This window comes from Protopterus annectens, chromosome 7.part0 (genome assembly GCF_019279795.1).
Source record: "Protopterus annectens isolate FY-2018-M chromosome 7.part0, PAN1.0, whole genome shotgun sequence".
Taxonomy (NCBI): Eukaryota; Metazoa; Chordata; order Ceratodontiformes; family Protopteridae; genus Protopterus; species Protopterus annectens.
Window position 1 is genome coordinate 1175399451 of NC_056739.1, and position 16028 is coordinate 1175415478.

At 41.4% G+C, this 16028-nt stretch overlaps 1 protein-coding gene across 1 annotated transcript in view; it reads left to right on the plus strand.

The window, feature by feature from the left end:
- The window catches only part of LOC122806145 (inter-alpha-trypsin inhibitor heavy chain H3-like), a 1222311-nt gene that overhangs the window by 216930 nt on the left and 989353 nt on the right, over window positions 1-16028 (plus strand). The window contains exon 4 of the mRNA XM_044076382.1: window positions 11693-11855. Coding sequence (XP_043932317.1) covers window positions 11693-11855 — 163 coding nt within the window. The remainder of the gene's footprint in view (window positions 1-11692; window positions 11856-16028) is intronic.

Genomic DNA, 16028 nt, shown 5'->3' on the forward strand with positions numbered 1-16028 from the left:
TTTTCAGTGGAGGCCTGGGGAGAAAATCTCCAAAACAAGGAATTTCAGCAATTCAAATATTATGTTTACTAAAATGAAATCAATTAACATGGAAAGTTAATGGGTAGTCTGAATAACTAAAAAAAAACAGGTAGTTACAACAGAAAGAAATACAACAATTTCAATTTTTAGTTTGGTACGAAAGGCATCACATGAGTAATGCATGTTTTACTATGATGTTCACTAAGTGTAATACTTTAGAAAGGAATAAGAAGCAGAGTAGGAGGAGGTTAGTCTGGGGCGAATGGAGTAGAAAGCTTAGGGTTTATAGGCAGAAGAGTGCAGTTACAAATTCTGTTTTGAAAAAGGTAGGAATGAAGCTGGTTTTTGAAGTTATTTAGGTTGGTACAAGTCCTAAGTGACAAAGGCAGGGCATTCCATTTTTTTAGCAAGGGTAAAGGATAAGAGAAGTTGGCCAGCAGGGCGCTGGGGTTTATTAACAGTGATTAGGTTTTGTTGAGAAGATCTAAGTGGTCAAGCGGGGGTATAGGGGAGTAGAATTTAAGAAAGAGCAGGGCAGTTAGAGGGGTTTTGAAACAGCTTGAAGGCTGTGGTGAGTTGGAGGAGGTTAAGTTGATTGGGAAGTTCAAGCCAGTTAAGGGAGTGAAGGGAGGAGCAGTGATGTGAAGAAGATTTGGCGTTAGTTGCAAATCTAGCGACTTTGTTATAGCATAACTCTAGTTTGGTGGTAAGAGAGGATGAGAGATTAGTGAGCAGGGGGGCACCGTATAGGAGAGAGGAAGTGATTGTTTCTATACTGTAGACCCAGTTTTATATGTGTTTTTTAGATGTTTAGTAGGATGTGGGAATTAAATTTTAGTTGATAGACGATTGTGACACCAAGAAGTTTGGTGGAGGGTACGATCTCGATGGAGGAGTTGTTAAGGCTGGAAATTTGAAATGAGTTTTTGTCAAGGGAGGAGGATTTAGATGGAGAGAAAAGGAGTATTTTAGTTTTGTTGGCATTTAGGGAGAGGTGATTTTGTAACATCCAGTTTTCAGTGGTAGAGAAGGCACTTTGAGTTAGGGCTTGGAGGTCAGTTAGGTTGGGGGCAGAGCATATCAAAGTACAGTCGTCAGCATATTGTACAATTTTTGTGTTAGGGATGGCTTTGTAGAAATCATTTATGAAGATATTGAATAGTAGTGGGCCAAGTATGGAACCCTGAGGAACTCCTGTAGGGGTCGGAAGAAAAGTAGAGGTGGCTTGGCCCCATTTTACAGCTTGGGATCTGTTAGAAAGGTAGCTGGAGAACCAGGAAAGGGATTCAGGGCAAAGGTTGAGGTTAGATAGGTGATTTAGAAGATGGGTGTGAGAGATGGTATCAAAAGCTTTAGATAAGTCTAGTAGGACAGTGGATACTAAATTACCGGAGTCACGGGCAAAGATGACTGAGTGTAGAAAGGAGAGGAGGGCTGTATTTGTGCTATGACCTGGGCGGAAACCGTGTTGGGTAGGAGAGAGAAGGTGGTGCTTAGTAAGGAATGGCAGGAGTTGTAGGTGGATACATTTTTCTAGAATTTTGGATATAGGGGAGAGAATGGCTATAGTGAAATTTGAGACAGAACAGTTTTGCCACCTTTGTGGAGGGTAGGATGTAAGCGCGCCATAGTAAGGTAACGTAGGATTCAAGTAATGATCTATTAATTAGGATGCTGATAGGAAGAGCAATAGAGTCAGAAGCAATTTTTAGGAAGGCAGATGGGATGTTATCGGGGGCATTGGAGCAAGGTTTTAGTTTATGAAGGAGTTTCTTTATTTGGTCGGTAGATACTGGTTGCAGTTTGAAAGAGGGGGGGTAAGAACAGTTTAATGAAGACTGAGTAGTGGCAGAGGAGAGGTGATTGTTGGGAAATGTTTTAGTTAGCTCAGCAATGGTAGAGGTGAAGAAGGAATTAAATAGAGAAGCAATTTCGGGGTCGGTTTTGCTGGTGTCTGGACAGGGGTTGTTTTTAGTACCTGGTCTGAGGAGTGAATTGATGGAATTCCAGAATTGTTTGGGGTTTCTAGCATGGTTTTCTTGAAGTTGGATTTAGTAAGACTTCTTGTCTTTAATGATTTGTTTTTTGGTTAGGTTTCTTAACTGAAAAGCAAGATATGAACAGGAAACCAAGAATTAGTAATCCACAAACGAAAAGGCTGCCAAATAATCCAATTCTTTATTCACGAAACACTCCACAAATAAAATCAGACCAGTGTCAGGCTTTATCAAGACAGTCTTAAATCTGATGTACCGTAGTTTAAATACACTAAATAAGTCTAAAGACTTCATTTGATTGGCTTAAATTAATCTAATCTGTTTAAAACAATTAAAACAATTAAAACCAAACATTAAGATAAATAATCCATTAAACCACAGCTGGGTTCTTTTTAAAGTGCTAGTGCTATAATAATTTAAATGCATTTACGTCTGTGAATAGTATAATTGTTAGAACATTTGTTTAAAAAATTTTTTTATGAATTAGAATAATAATTAAAAGCAATCACAGTGATAGTTTTAAAATGCTTTTAAAACTGGTGTGGTTTGCCACCACACCATTTTTAAAAGCATTTTAAAAACCCAGCTGTGGTTTAATGGATTATTTATCTTAATGTTTGGTTTTAATTGTTTTAATTGTTTAAACAGATTAGATTATTTTAAGTTAATCAAATGAAGTCTTTAGACTTTATTAGTGTATTTAAACTACGGTACATCAGATTTAAGACTGTCTTGATAAAGCCTGACACTGGTCGATTACTAATTCTAGGTTTCTTAACTGCTTATATTTAAGGAGTATTTCGGGTTGATTGTGTTTATGGTAAGTTTTCCAGGTTTTGTCTCTTTGAAGCATTAACTTTTTTGTATTTTTGGTGAGCCAAGGGGATGTTTTAGCTTTAACTCTTATAAGTCTAGCTGGGGCTTGGGAGTTAAGGACGGCTAAGAATGTTGAATTAAAGTAGTGGACGGCTTCATCTAGTGGTAATAGTTTTAGAGGTTTCCAGCTGGAGAGTTTAAGTGAGTCAGAGAAGGAAGTAGGGTTAAAGTTAGAAAGGTTCCGAGTATGAGTGTAGAGGTGGGAGTGGGGAGGGGAGGAGGTAGCTCGTATGGCATAGGCAGGGAGGTGGTCTCCTAAGGGGTCAGGAGAAGTGTCAGATTTTATAACTTTATTTGGATGAGATACGAGAATCCAATCAAGTATGGAGCCAGGAGGATTCGCTTTGTTTGGTCTGGTTATGGAGTTAATGAGTTGGGAGAAATTAAATAGGTTAATGGTTATTGAGGGATTTTGGTTAGAGATTTTTCCCCAATCGATATTTACATCATCCAAAATGAAGGTTTCTAGATTAATATTAGAAGAAGTCCAGGAGAGGATGCCTTCTAGAGTATTAGTATTGTTGCCTGGAGGGATGTAGAGACAGATGATGCAGATACTTTTATGGCTGTTCATATTTAGAAGGCCGATAACCAGTTCAGTGTTATTAAATGATGGAATAGGGTTTGGGTAGGGAGTAATGGACAAGAGGTTGGAGTAGATTAGAGCAACACCACCATCTCTTTTATTAGGTCGATCGGACCGTAGAGAATGGAATCCTGGGGGTAGGAACTCAGAGTCATTAATATGAGGTTTTAGCCAGGTTTCAGTTATAGCTGCTATATCAGGGGAGTTATGGTTGAGCCAGGCATGGAAGAGGGATAGTTTATTTTTTATGCTTTGGGCGTTGATGGTGAGGAACTTGAGTTGTTTGTTGGAGGATGTCTTATATTTGTTGGGAGAATTTTTTGGATGGAATGTCGGACCTGGGTTGGGGTGAATATCTCCTGCTAAGTGAATGATAGTTGGATGGGGGAGGTTGGCTTAATAATATGTTTTGTGCTGCTCCTTTGATTAATAATGTGTTAATAATGGCTTAATAATATGTTTTGTGCTACTCGTTTGATTAATAACGTGTTTTGCACCTTATAAATGTGCTGTTTCATTTTCTTTGCCAAATAAATAATCAGTGCAATTTTTTTTCCCTTTAGTTTGTTTCTAGCCCTTTTTTGTTTAAATGTGTTCTGTTTCACTCAACCTGCTTGGTTTGATTTCACCTTCAACTATGCACCTCATGGTTCAAAGAAGCAGCTCTGTTGATCCCGGTTCTGACACCATGTCACTCATCTGGTCAGGATAAAGCAGACGAACATTCATGGGTTCTGTTCAAGCAGCTTTATTACACACTAACACATCAGAAATTAGGTTTTGTAACTTAAACTTAAATAAACTTATAAATAGACTGACTATTGCACTTATACATGTGAACACTATGGCTGTTTTCTCAAAATGGCATTGCAGCCTGCACATGCTCAGTATTTATATGCACATGCTACATCTGGAAATGCTTCTTGAAGGTACACACATATGCTCTGATCTACACATAACTTTTAAATTTGTTGCTGTCCTTTTCATTCTTCCTCAACGGATGGGACAGAGTCCCCAGCTACGTTGATCTTTGGTGGCCCTCATGGAAAAACATTCCAGAGTACCACAAAACCAAAGGCAGCTCTGTTTCTAGACATAATATCCAACTTATAATGAGTAACAAACATGTGAGCACTGGGCCATGTAGCTGCAGTCCAGATATCATCTATACATGTTCTTGACAAAAAACAGATGATGTTGCCATGGATCCAGTTGAATGATCTTTGGGGGGGTTTAGATAATGTCATGCCTGTCTGAGAATAAATCCAGGAAATATACTCTATCTATTTGGCTAAAGTGACTTTAGAGACTGGACAACCTAGGTGCATTGGCGAAAAGGAAACAAAAAATTGATCTGATTTTCTAATTTGTTTTGTCCTGTGAAGATAAAAAATGTTGTCCGTGCACATCAAGGAGAAGCAGCATGTACTTTCCTTTATTGGAAACATTTGGAAAGAAAACTGGTAAGTGAATGGATTGGTTAATGTTATTTTCAGAAGCCACTTTACATAAAAAGGTAGGGTTAGTCCATAAGGAAAGCCTATCTCAATGGAAAATGGTGTAAGGAGTTCTTGAAGAAAGACCCTGGAGTTCAGATATTGCAGAAGCAATGGCTACCAAGAAAGCTGTTTTCCATGACAGGAATTGCAGATCAGATGTATCTGACACTTCAAAGGGTTTCTCTGTTAGACCCTGAAGCAGAACTGTCAGATCCCAACATTGTGAGGGATCCTTTATTGGGGTCCTTAGAGGAAAGATGGCTTCCAGGAAAGCTTTGCATAATCTAGATGTTGCCAGGGGAAAAATGTTTGCTTCCTGTGTGAAAACTGGAAATTGCTGCCATTTGAAGTGTAAATGTAGAGTACTAGCTCCTTCTTTAAAAAGAGTTGTCCAAAACTAAAGAATTGCAGAAATTGGGGCAGAGAAATGTTCAGTTTCCTTATTTGATGCCAAGGGGAGAATCTTTTCCATTTGTTTTTCAATACTTTTCTGGTAGATTCTTTTTGAGAAGCAAAATAATGTTATGTATAGGGAAAGAAAGCCTGGTTGCCTAAATATCACTGGACATGGAGAAACCATGCAGTTAGTTTGAGGGACTGAATGTTGGGGTGTTGGATACCTGACAGGTGAGAAAGGAGGTTGAGCATTGGCTCCAGTATCCATGGAGGATAACAAAGATGAGACCGTGGAAAGGGGAATCACACTTGCTGAGGTTAAAAAGGGGAAATGAGGATTACCGAGCTCTTCAGCTGACTTGTTTTCTGTAGAAATTTGGGGATGAAAGGAAGAGGATGGTAAGTGTAAAGGAGTCTCGATGACCAAGCATGCACTAGAGCATCTCTTGGTGACTCCCCTGAGGGGGGATAAGAGCCAAGTACTTGCTTGTTGTTGAGGGGAGTGGCAAATAGGTCACAGCATGGTCGGCCCCAATGCCAGATCATCATCTCCACCACAGATTGAATAAGAGACCACTTGTGAGACATCAGAATGGATCTGCTCAGTGTGTCCACTAGCAGGTTGGTTTTCCCCAGAATGTGTGTCACAATTAGAAAGCGGTCTGATGAGATCTCCCATTCCCATACTCTCATGGAACTCTCTACAAAGTTCCTTCTTTTTGTTGCTGTACCAGACTACAGACATGTTGTCGGTCTGAACTGAAATAGTCCCCAAGAAGAGAGCATCTTGAAATACCCACAATGCTAACAGGACTGCTCTCATCTCTAGGACATTGAAATTCAACTTGGTCTCTTGGGGGAACCACGTGCCTTGGACCTTTCTTCCCAAGAAATGCCTCCCCCCACCCCAGTTGAGAAGCATTCATAGTCACTGTGGCTATTGAGTTTAGTAGAACAAAGGGTCTGTCTAGATAAAGATCATCCAATTCTATGTACCAGCAAATGTGTTGTTTGCAAATTGGGGTGAGTTTGACTGGAAAGTATACGGGCTGATATAGAATGGACCACTTTATAGCTACAGTCCACTGGAGAACCCGCATAAAGAAATGTGCCAAAGGAAGCAATACTATGGGTACTGCCATGGAACCTATTGCTTGAAGTACTAACTTTGCTGGAGGAGATGGATGGACAAAGAAAATCTGAACCTGGCTTCAGATAGATGCAATATGATGAGGGGTTAGAGATGCTACTTGCGATGTTGTATCTAGAACTGAACCAATGAACTCCAGACTCTAGACTGGTGATAAGTTTGACTTGGCATGATTTATTATTATACCCAATGATTTGCAAATCTGAAGCAAATAGTTCCTGGCATGCAAAAGTAGATGCTTGGAGGGGGCAGTGAGGAGGCAGTCATCTAAATACGGAAACATCTGGAATCCTTTCAGTCTCAAATGAGCTGCCACTACTGCCATGCATTTGGCAAACACCCTGGGGGCTGTGGTGAGTCCAAAGGGCAGAGCTCTGAATTGGTAGTGACTGGCTCCCAGCCGAAAGTGTAAAGGTCTTCAGGAGCACCTGTCTATTTTGATGTGATAGTACACATCCTGAAGATCTACTGAGCACATCCAATTGTCTGTGTGAAGAAATGGCAGGATGGACTGTACTATGACCATTCAGAACTTTGACTTCTTTATGTATTGAATCAGTTTACTTAGATCCAAAACTGGTCTGAGGTCCCCTGTTTTCTTTGGCACTACAAAGAAGAGTGAGTCATTTCCGAATCCTGTTTGGTCTGGTGGGACCTTTTAGATGACTCTTTTGTCTAGAAGCTTTTGGATTTCTTGTGCTGATGCTTTCCTTTGACTGGGTGCAACATTGGGAAGTTTCTTCCTTTTGCAAAATGGAAAGAAACATGGTATGCAATACCCCCTGGATATTATTCGTAGCACCCATGTGTCTTGTGTTATACTTGCCTGGGCATCTGGTTGCAAAGACAATTGACCCTGACTGCCTCCAGAGTTGGACAATCAGGCAGCATTTCATGAGCACTGAAAGAGCCTGTCTGAAAAGGAATCTCTGGAGCCCTGGATCTGCAGACATTCTCTGCCTTTAGGGTGACATATACCATTAAAATTTCCTCCTCTGCCTCTGGAGGAATTATACCCATGTAAATCTTGGAAAGGTCCTTGAGATTCACAGAACCACATCTTCTTACTGCCTCTCTGATTCCTAGAAAAGGTTTGTTGAGGCATAGAAAACTTGATTCCCACAGCAGGCAGAGTCTTTCCATCTTGCTTGTTGTGGGTAAGTGTATCTTTTACTGATGGCCTAAACAAGGAAGTGCCATCGAATGGGACAGTCATAAAGGATGTCTTAAAAAATTCCACAAAGTTGCATAGCCACATCTAGGAATGTCTCCTTATGGCAACGCCTGAACCAGCTGCTCGTGAGGTACCTTCAGCTGTGTAATAGATCAGCCTCATTGAAACATTTGATATGGATAATAGAGTGGTCAGTTACGAGGATGTTCTTTTGAAGTCCTCAGCAGACATGGACTCCGAGAGTATTTGAAAGCTCCTTAGTCAAATCTCTCTGACGCCTATCAAGGTGTGCCAGGTAGTTTGGAGACCTCAGGGCGAAGGTTGCTGAGGCAAAGACTCACTTTCCAAATATGTCCAACACTACAGATTCCCTGTTTGGTGGATGGACAGAAGAGCTCTGTTCTGCTAGCTCTTTCTATGTGACTGCTGCCACCACCACAGCATCAATTGGGACTCCTTTGCTCCAGTGGAGTCTGTCTCCTGGCAGTGCTAAAAATTTGTCGGGTCTTTTGGAAATGGGTGTGATGGTATCCAGCTCCTTCTAAGCCCAGCGGGAAACCAAATCAATACATTTATCCACCAAGGAGGTAACGCAAGACATAGACTGGCCAGGACCAAAAGTCTCCAAAAATACCAATTTTTCGGGAGAGGGGCTTGGGGAAGACCAACCACCTTTTTTTTTAGGATCTCTAAAATATCTCCAAGGGAGATGTCATCGGGTGGTGACCTGGGGGACCCATATCTTTCATGAAATTTGGTATCCTCTGTGAGAGACTCCATGGGGGAGTCAACATGTCTCCTTTTGCACATTCTCTTCTGGTGTACCTCCTCCATGGGGTGTTCAGGTGAAGTGGCAGAAGAGAGGTGAAGTGCCTCCACTGGAAATGGTTGGAGACTTATTGGAACTGGCTATCCCTGTGGAATAGGCCTGACTATCTCAGAGCTCGGAACCAATGAGAGAAAAGGAGCAAGATCTGAAACATGAGAAGGTGGTTCTCTTTGGGGAGAAAAGCCCTTTCCACCACCTTGAAAGCTGATGAACCCAGTGAAGCTTCAACCTGCCTTCTCGGAGCCGAAACTTCTGATGAAAGAAGGGCTAGACCACTCTCAGATACATGCCTTCCACAGGGGTGGAATCAGATCTGAACTGTCCAGGGCCAAGGCTTTGAGGGGAAGGGACAGAACCAACAAAATTGGAGTCAACCCTATCCCCTAGGATCTGACGCTGACACTTCGGCTCCGATACTCGTTCTGATCTGAGAGTATCTGCACAGAACTAGTCAAGAAAATAGTCAGAGTGGAGGAAGAAGCCTTCCCTGGATATGACACTGGACATCTCAAAGATTTTGGATCCTGTGAGTCCAAAACCAATGGATGGATAGGTGAAGGAGATAAAAAGTTTTCTGACATGGTAGGCATACTCACAGATCTGGTAAGGGATGGAGCTGGTAAAGCCCTCATCTGGAACTGAGCTCTGAGAAACTTTCACATTATGCTATCCACATCTGCTTCTGACAAGCTTCTGGTGGACCTAGAGGAAGTAGTGGATGGGGCCTTGAGTGCTTCTTTGGAGTCTGAAGCAATTGAGAAGGCAAGGTGGGTGAAACTGGCTTGATGGTAAACTCTGGGGTGGTACTACTATAAGAAGCACCCAGGTTTGGATCCGAGGACCTAGGATCCAAGGGGGTTACTGTTGGACTTATAGTGATAATGGACAGAGCTGAAGCCTTAGGATCCAATGGCTTCAGATCTGACTGTCTAGTCTTTGGATCCAACAGTGTCGGATCCAAAATTTTTCTAGTCTTCAAAGGAGGCTCCAATGAAGATCTGGGAGACTTCAGAGGGGAGTGCTTCCTGTGCTCCAGAGGAGCAGACTTACTAGTCGCTGAGGAGGTTTGAGCCCCTGAAGAAGATGTAGAAGGGAGAAGACCCCTTAAGATAAGCTTATTGCATCTATCTGCCAGGGCTCTTGGGTTAAATGTAGAGCAAATCTTGCAGGAAGTATCCAAGTGCCCAGCCCCAAGACAGTACATGTACTCCTTGTGAACATCTGAATTTGGAATTTTATGCCCACAGGAGGTGCATTGCTTTAAAGCTTGTTGGTTTGTCCTAAATGTTATAAAAGGACAAGTAGACAAGGGACAAACAGTGAAAAAAAGTAAACTATCAATACATTTTTTTAAGACAAGGAAAGAAAGAAAGAAGGAAAGGTGGCTGATTGCCAGCAATGATAAGCTAAAGGAATATCCTTTAATGAAATAAAGGGTAATCAGAAATACCAACAGTGGTAAATAAGAATTACCATCACAATACAAGAGAAAGAGTCGAAAAAGAATTACCATCACAATACAAGAGAAAGAGTCGAAAAATCATAATGGCCAGGGAAAACTAAGAGGGAGGATTAATAAACTAATTTAAAGAGAAATTTAAGGATAAATTTTAAAGTAAAATAACTCACAAAGTATCTCTATCAAAACTTGAGAGTGTAACCTACGTCTGTTCCCGATGGTGGCAAACAAGATCTGAGGTGATGAGGATAGAATAGGGCATTTTGAATACAGGGAGGAGCTCAAGAGCTAGATCTGAAGTCTGTAATATGTGTCTGAGCCGGATCCGAGGGTCAGATCCAAACCCATACATTCAGGAAGAATGAAAAGAACATCAGATCATTAAAAAAATATGTAGAAAGCTTTTCCTCCAAAGGGAATTTATCTGCCCAGCAATGGAACAACATAAGCCTACCACTGAACCCCGAAAGCCTGCACAGCTTAGCTCTCTTCCGTGGCAAAAAAGCTCTGAAGGGCTTGGATCCCAAACCTATCTCTTTTAGTCAGATCAGCTCGAGAGGATTAACAATTTGTGCAAGTGGAAGGCATTCTGAAATTTTGGAAGCTGGTGAGCTGTTATATCCTATGCATTATATAACTCATACAGCATAAGCTACTGTAGCAGTGATTAATATGATGCACATCTCAAGAAGATATGCTAACACACTGAAACAATGGTGACATTGTAGGCAGTCCACCTCAGCGTTGAGAGCAAACAGAATATCTGTCAGAGACTGATGGCCTGAAAAAAGACAACATCCCTTCTTTATAATGGAAATATGAAGAATGGAAGAGAAGGAAGACTAGAATATAGAAATAAATGGAAATAAAGACTGCCTCCATGACACAGGGGGATGAAGCCATGTATATACATGCATAAATACATAAATACATGCATATATGTTTGTGTAGTAGCTATTATGGTGACCAAGGCAAGTGATATTTGATTAGCAGCTATGGCACAGGAGGAATAAGGTGGAGAGGGGAAGTCGTGGAGAGGCATGGCCTGCTCACTTCTTCCTGGTGCAAGGAGGGGGAGTTACATACACCCAAGGAAAACAGCAGGATGGTCTGATTTTTCAACTGGAGATGAAGGAAATTTTCCACCATACTTTGAGGATGTTGGATAAGGTTGCTTGCTGGAGTATATCCTTTGCAGAAGTGAGGGACCAGCAGGCTTGGACATTGTACACCCCACCTTTCCTAGTATAATCAAGCATGTATGGGGGATGTACAGCTAAAGAAGAACTCAAACTATCTCTAATGGCTGCCTATATGATGTTTTTTCTCAGCCAGCCCTCATTCTTGTATGTAATGGAACACATAGGTCATTGGCAGAGAGGGCTCTGATGATCGTCAGACAGCAGAATCAAAAAAAGGAAACATGGCAGGTAAAGCTACAGAACATCAAAACAGAATGAAATTTATGTGACTGTGTTTAAATATTAATTTTATTTATTTGTAAGGTTATTCCTAGCTTTGAATATGCAGAACACATTCAATAATGTATATGGTAATCTAGATCTATCACTTACTATAAAACAAAAATGATCTCAGCATGCCGAAAGCTTTGTGTTCTACTGAAAAAATATACTTGCTTTCATATAGTGAAGCTAAACATATCATTTATAATGTATATATTTCCTACTATTTCTGAAATGCTTAGAGTGTCTGGAAGGAAAATGGAAGAATTTAAAGTTGGAATCAATGTAGCTGCATCCAAGAAGGTTACATTTCAGTTGACATATGAGGAGCTGCTGAAAAGGCATTCTGGAAAATATGAAATACATATAAGGGTTCAACCCAAGCAACTAGTCAAAAAATTCAAGGTAAAGTACAATTAAATATGGGGGCGGGGCATTTGTATGTATGTGCCAATTTATTCACCTGACAAAAGGTAATAAATTTAAAAACTTGATCATCTCACACATAAGACCCAGTGTGATATTTGAGTGTGTGTGTTTCTGTGTGTTTAATGTATAATGTATGAGATATATTAACAATATAACATGGTATGCGCACTTTTACTTAAAGTCATATAAGTCTAGACTTATTCAGGAAGACTTGCATCACCTTATCTACTTATTTTAGTGATAAGCATATGTATATGTCGGACCTGTATGTGTGTGCATGTGTGCATATAGTATAATTGTATGAGTAAACGTGCCATAACAGATGTTTGAATGATCACTGCTGCAGTAGCGTAAACTATGTGGGTTATATCCTGCATAGGCTATAACAGTCAGCCAGCTTCCAAAGCTTCAAGGAACTTTCCATGCAACCAAAGCATGTCAGCTTGAGATGAGCTGACTAAAAAGACAGGTTTGGGTGACAAGTTCCTCAAAGCTTTCATGCCAACTGAGAGAGGGAGGCTGAAAAATAATTCCCTGAAATGGGAGATTTGTTTCCAGTGCCATCTGTAACCCTGCTGAATCAGACTTGGAACACATCTGTCTGAAACAATATTTTGCCAAAGAGAGTACAGAGATTCTGACTTTCTAGAAAGTATATGGGACTGCCAGGAAGGCAGGCAGGTACAAGGTCCCTTATATAGAAATTCTGACTTATTTGACTATCTTTGTTCTGGGAGGTTCCTGCTTTGTTTTTGACACCTCCCTGCCATGGTTTTATTAATGTCTGTTTACCAGTATTTTGTTAAAACCGTTTGTATTGTCTCTTGCCAAAACTGGACGAGAGACCAGAAAAACCCTTGGAAAATTTAGAGGCGGACTGAAAAATCTGAGGAATTTCCAGTATCAGCTTATCCCTCTCATCACATTTTTGATAATCTCTGCAGCAGATGGTCCAAAAACTAAATCGCTCTCCAAAGGTGAATTTAAAATCCAGGCAAACCCCTCAACACACTTTCAGTGGCAACGGCTCTGGATGTAGTATCCAGTCATAAACACACTTTAACTAATCTGTAGTGACCTGAGGAATACGAAACTAAACAACATAAAGCAGAATTTTCCTCACAGAAAGGAACTACAGGTGTAATATTCCTCATACTTTCACAATTAGTCAGAATAAACTTTAAGATACGAGTCTGACAATTTAAAATTCTAAAAATTAAAGTTGCAGAAGCATATACCCCCCCAAAAAAAACTTATCATTTGTTTTACCAGCCTTGTTAGAAGAAGAATGATTAGAATGAATCTCCACTTGTAACATTGGAAGAAATACTGATACTCATGCCAAAACACAAATGCCCAAAGATTCCTTGATTTCATCAATGCAAATACCTTGGACCAGTTGGTCGACACCCCCACAAAAGGTGAAAATATCTTGGACTTGATATTAACCAACATGAGTAACCACTGCAGCATTCCTACAGTGTCATCATCCCTGGTATGATCCGAACACAAAGTGGTCACTTTTGAAGTCACCATCTCCCCCAACCCCCCCAACCCCCGAGCTAGGGGGGGTCAAACAAAAAACTTCTCCAAAGGCAGATTACAACCTCCTGAGGGAAGGTATAAACAGCTTCATAGCCCTCTGCCCCTCTATAGGAACTGGCACATATGTCCAAACCTACACCATATTGCTATACAAGCATTTATATAGCTGCATGGAATCAGGCATACCCAATAGGACAAAATCCTCCACCTCAAGGAAGATTAAACTTATCTGGTGGGCATCTGCAATAAATAAACTCTATAATAAAAGGAAAAAAAATTGCTGTCCAGGAAAAAGATGGAGCAGGTGCCTAACTGGAAGCAATTTCTCCTTAGCCTGAACAAGCAAATAAGAGCACTAGTGAAATCCTCCACAGCAAACTTCGAGTCCAAACTGGCCACATCTACTAAAGACAATCATAAGGCCTTCTTCACATATGTCTACAGTCTTAAGGGAAGCACTCAGATCTGCTCAGAACTGATGGTCAAGGACACCACATACACAAATGCTGTACATATAGCCAACCTGCTGGCAGACAGGTTCAGTGAAAACTTCATCCTTCTGTCCCCTCGACAGTAAAACAGGACATCCCCAATACCTGCCCCTTCCCTTATCTCTAGGGAACAAGTCAGTGCCCTCTCAAAGGCAAAAAATACAGCCTCCATGGGAGCCGATAATATCTCCAGCTGCATCCTACATGAACTCAGGCACGAACTGGAAGCACCATAAGGCACCCTATTCAACCAAAGCCTGAGTACCAGCTTCATCCCAGCCGAGTGGATGGGCCTCATTAACAAGGACATTGGCAACCTCCAGACACTCGATCCCACACAGTTGGGTTTTGTCAAGGGGCGGTCACACCTGTTAAATTTGGATGACTTCTTTGAGACAGTCACCAAGGCCATGAATGAGGGGAAGATGGTGCACACCTCCTACCTTGACCTAGCCAAAGCCATTGATACTATTCTCCACTCAGGTGTAAGAGATAAACTCTCTCAACTAAGCATCAATCCATATGTTACCAGACAGTTAGAAAACTGGCTCACTGATAGAACTCAACTAATCAAAATAGGGGAAGCTACCTCAAGCAGTAGACATGTAACAAGCGGTGTACCCCAGGGATCAGTCTTGGGGCCTCTGCTGTTTGGGATATACTTTTCTGAGGTGCAGGCCAAAACCAGTGGGCTATGGCTGATGAAGTTTGCAGATAACTGCAAGCTGGGTGCTGTCATCAATTCCCCTAGTTATGTGGACATCCTCCTAGAGGGTCTCATCCAAATAAATGACTAGTGCCAGAAACATAGCCTCAAACTGAATACCACAAAATGCATCATCATCTTCTTTGGGGAGAGTGATGTACCCACAAATTATCACATTGTTATTAAGGTCCTGAGCACACAATCAGTCATGAGGGACTTGGGCACCCAGGTTGATAGCAAACTAACGTTTGATCACCATATTGCCTCCGTTGTCTGGAAAGCTTTCTACATGGCCTACCTCATTAGTAAGGGTATCTTGTCCAAGGAAAAGGTGGTCATAACATTCCTGTATTCTTCCCTTATAAGACCCATTATTGAGTACAATGCCCCTTTCGGCATGTACCTCACAACGCACATGCAGCAGCTGAACAGACCACAGAGGTTTCTCACCAGGAGAATCCAGGGCCTCAAACATCTACCCTACACAGATAGGTTAAAGGCCCTGTCCCTCTACTCAGTCTCCTACAGACTCCTCAGAGGTGACCTCTGTCTGGCATACAAAGCAATCTCAGACCCCACCTTAATGGGACTGCTACATATCTGCAAGTCAAGTTCCACTTGAGTGACCCACATGCGAAACCTCAACCTGATCTGTAACATCAATAGGACTTGATGGGAGAGATTTGTGTCCCAGAGACGTCCCATTTTGTGCAACAGTCTCCCTCTCCATGTCAAGCAGAGTACCTCATTAATACTTTTTAAATGCAACCTGGATAACTGGATGGGGAACAGAAAATACACCCCTGGGATTCCATCTGTGTCCCTGCTGGACAGTGGCATAGGGTGCTGTCTTGTTCAAACATGGGCTAAATTCTTGACTAGGCTTGTAAGGGCCTCAGGGCTAATAGCCCAGTAACTTCCTATGATCCTATGAACAAAATACTCAGCAGCAGTTGGATTGACTAAAGCTATAGTTGCTGGGTAACATATGGGATGAATGCACAGAAATTTGAAAGACTGAGGAAATGTACATTATGTCTGCTTTCTTAGGTGCAGTAGGCTGACTATCTGAAAACCACAGGCTGTGACAAACATAACCTCCAGTGCTAGCAGCACTGGGGGTGTGTGTGAGGAGGTACTGGGAGTTTCACTTGTAAATCCTCTAGTGCTAGCATCACTGGGGGGATGTGAGGAGGTTTTGGCAGTTCCACTTGTAGCATTTCACAGTATTTTCTGAGGGACTGAGAGACCTTAAAACACTAACATATTCTGAAAATAGTCTCAAAGAAAGAATCGCTGACAGGAAGATTCAGAATGTTTAAAGTGGAACTTTATGCAGTCTATCTAAATCAATCAGAACTCTTAGGAGAAAAAGCTGCAACTGTCTCATCAGGTCTATGTCAGATG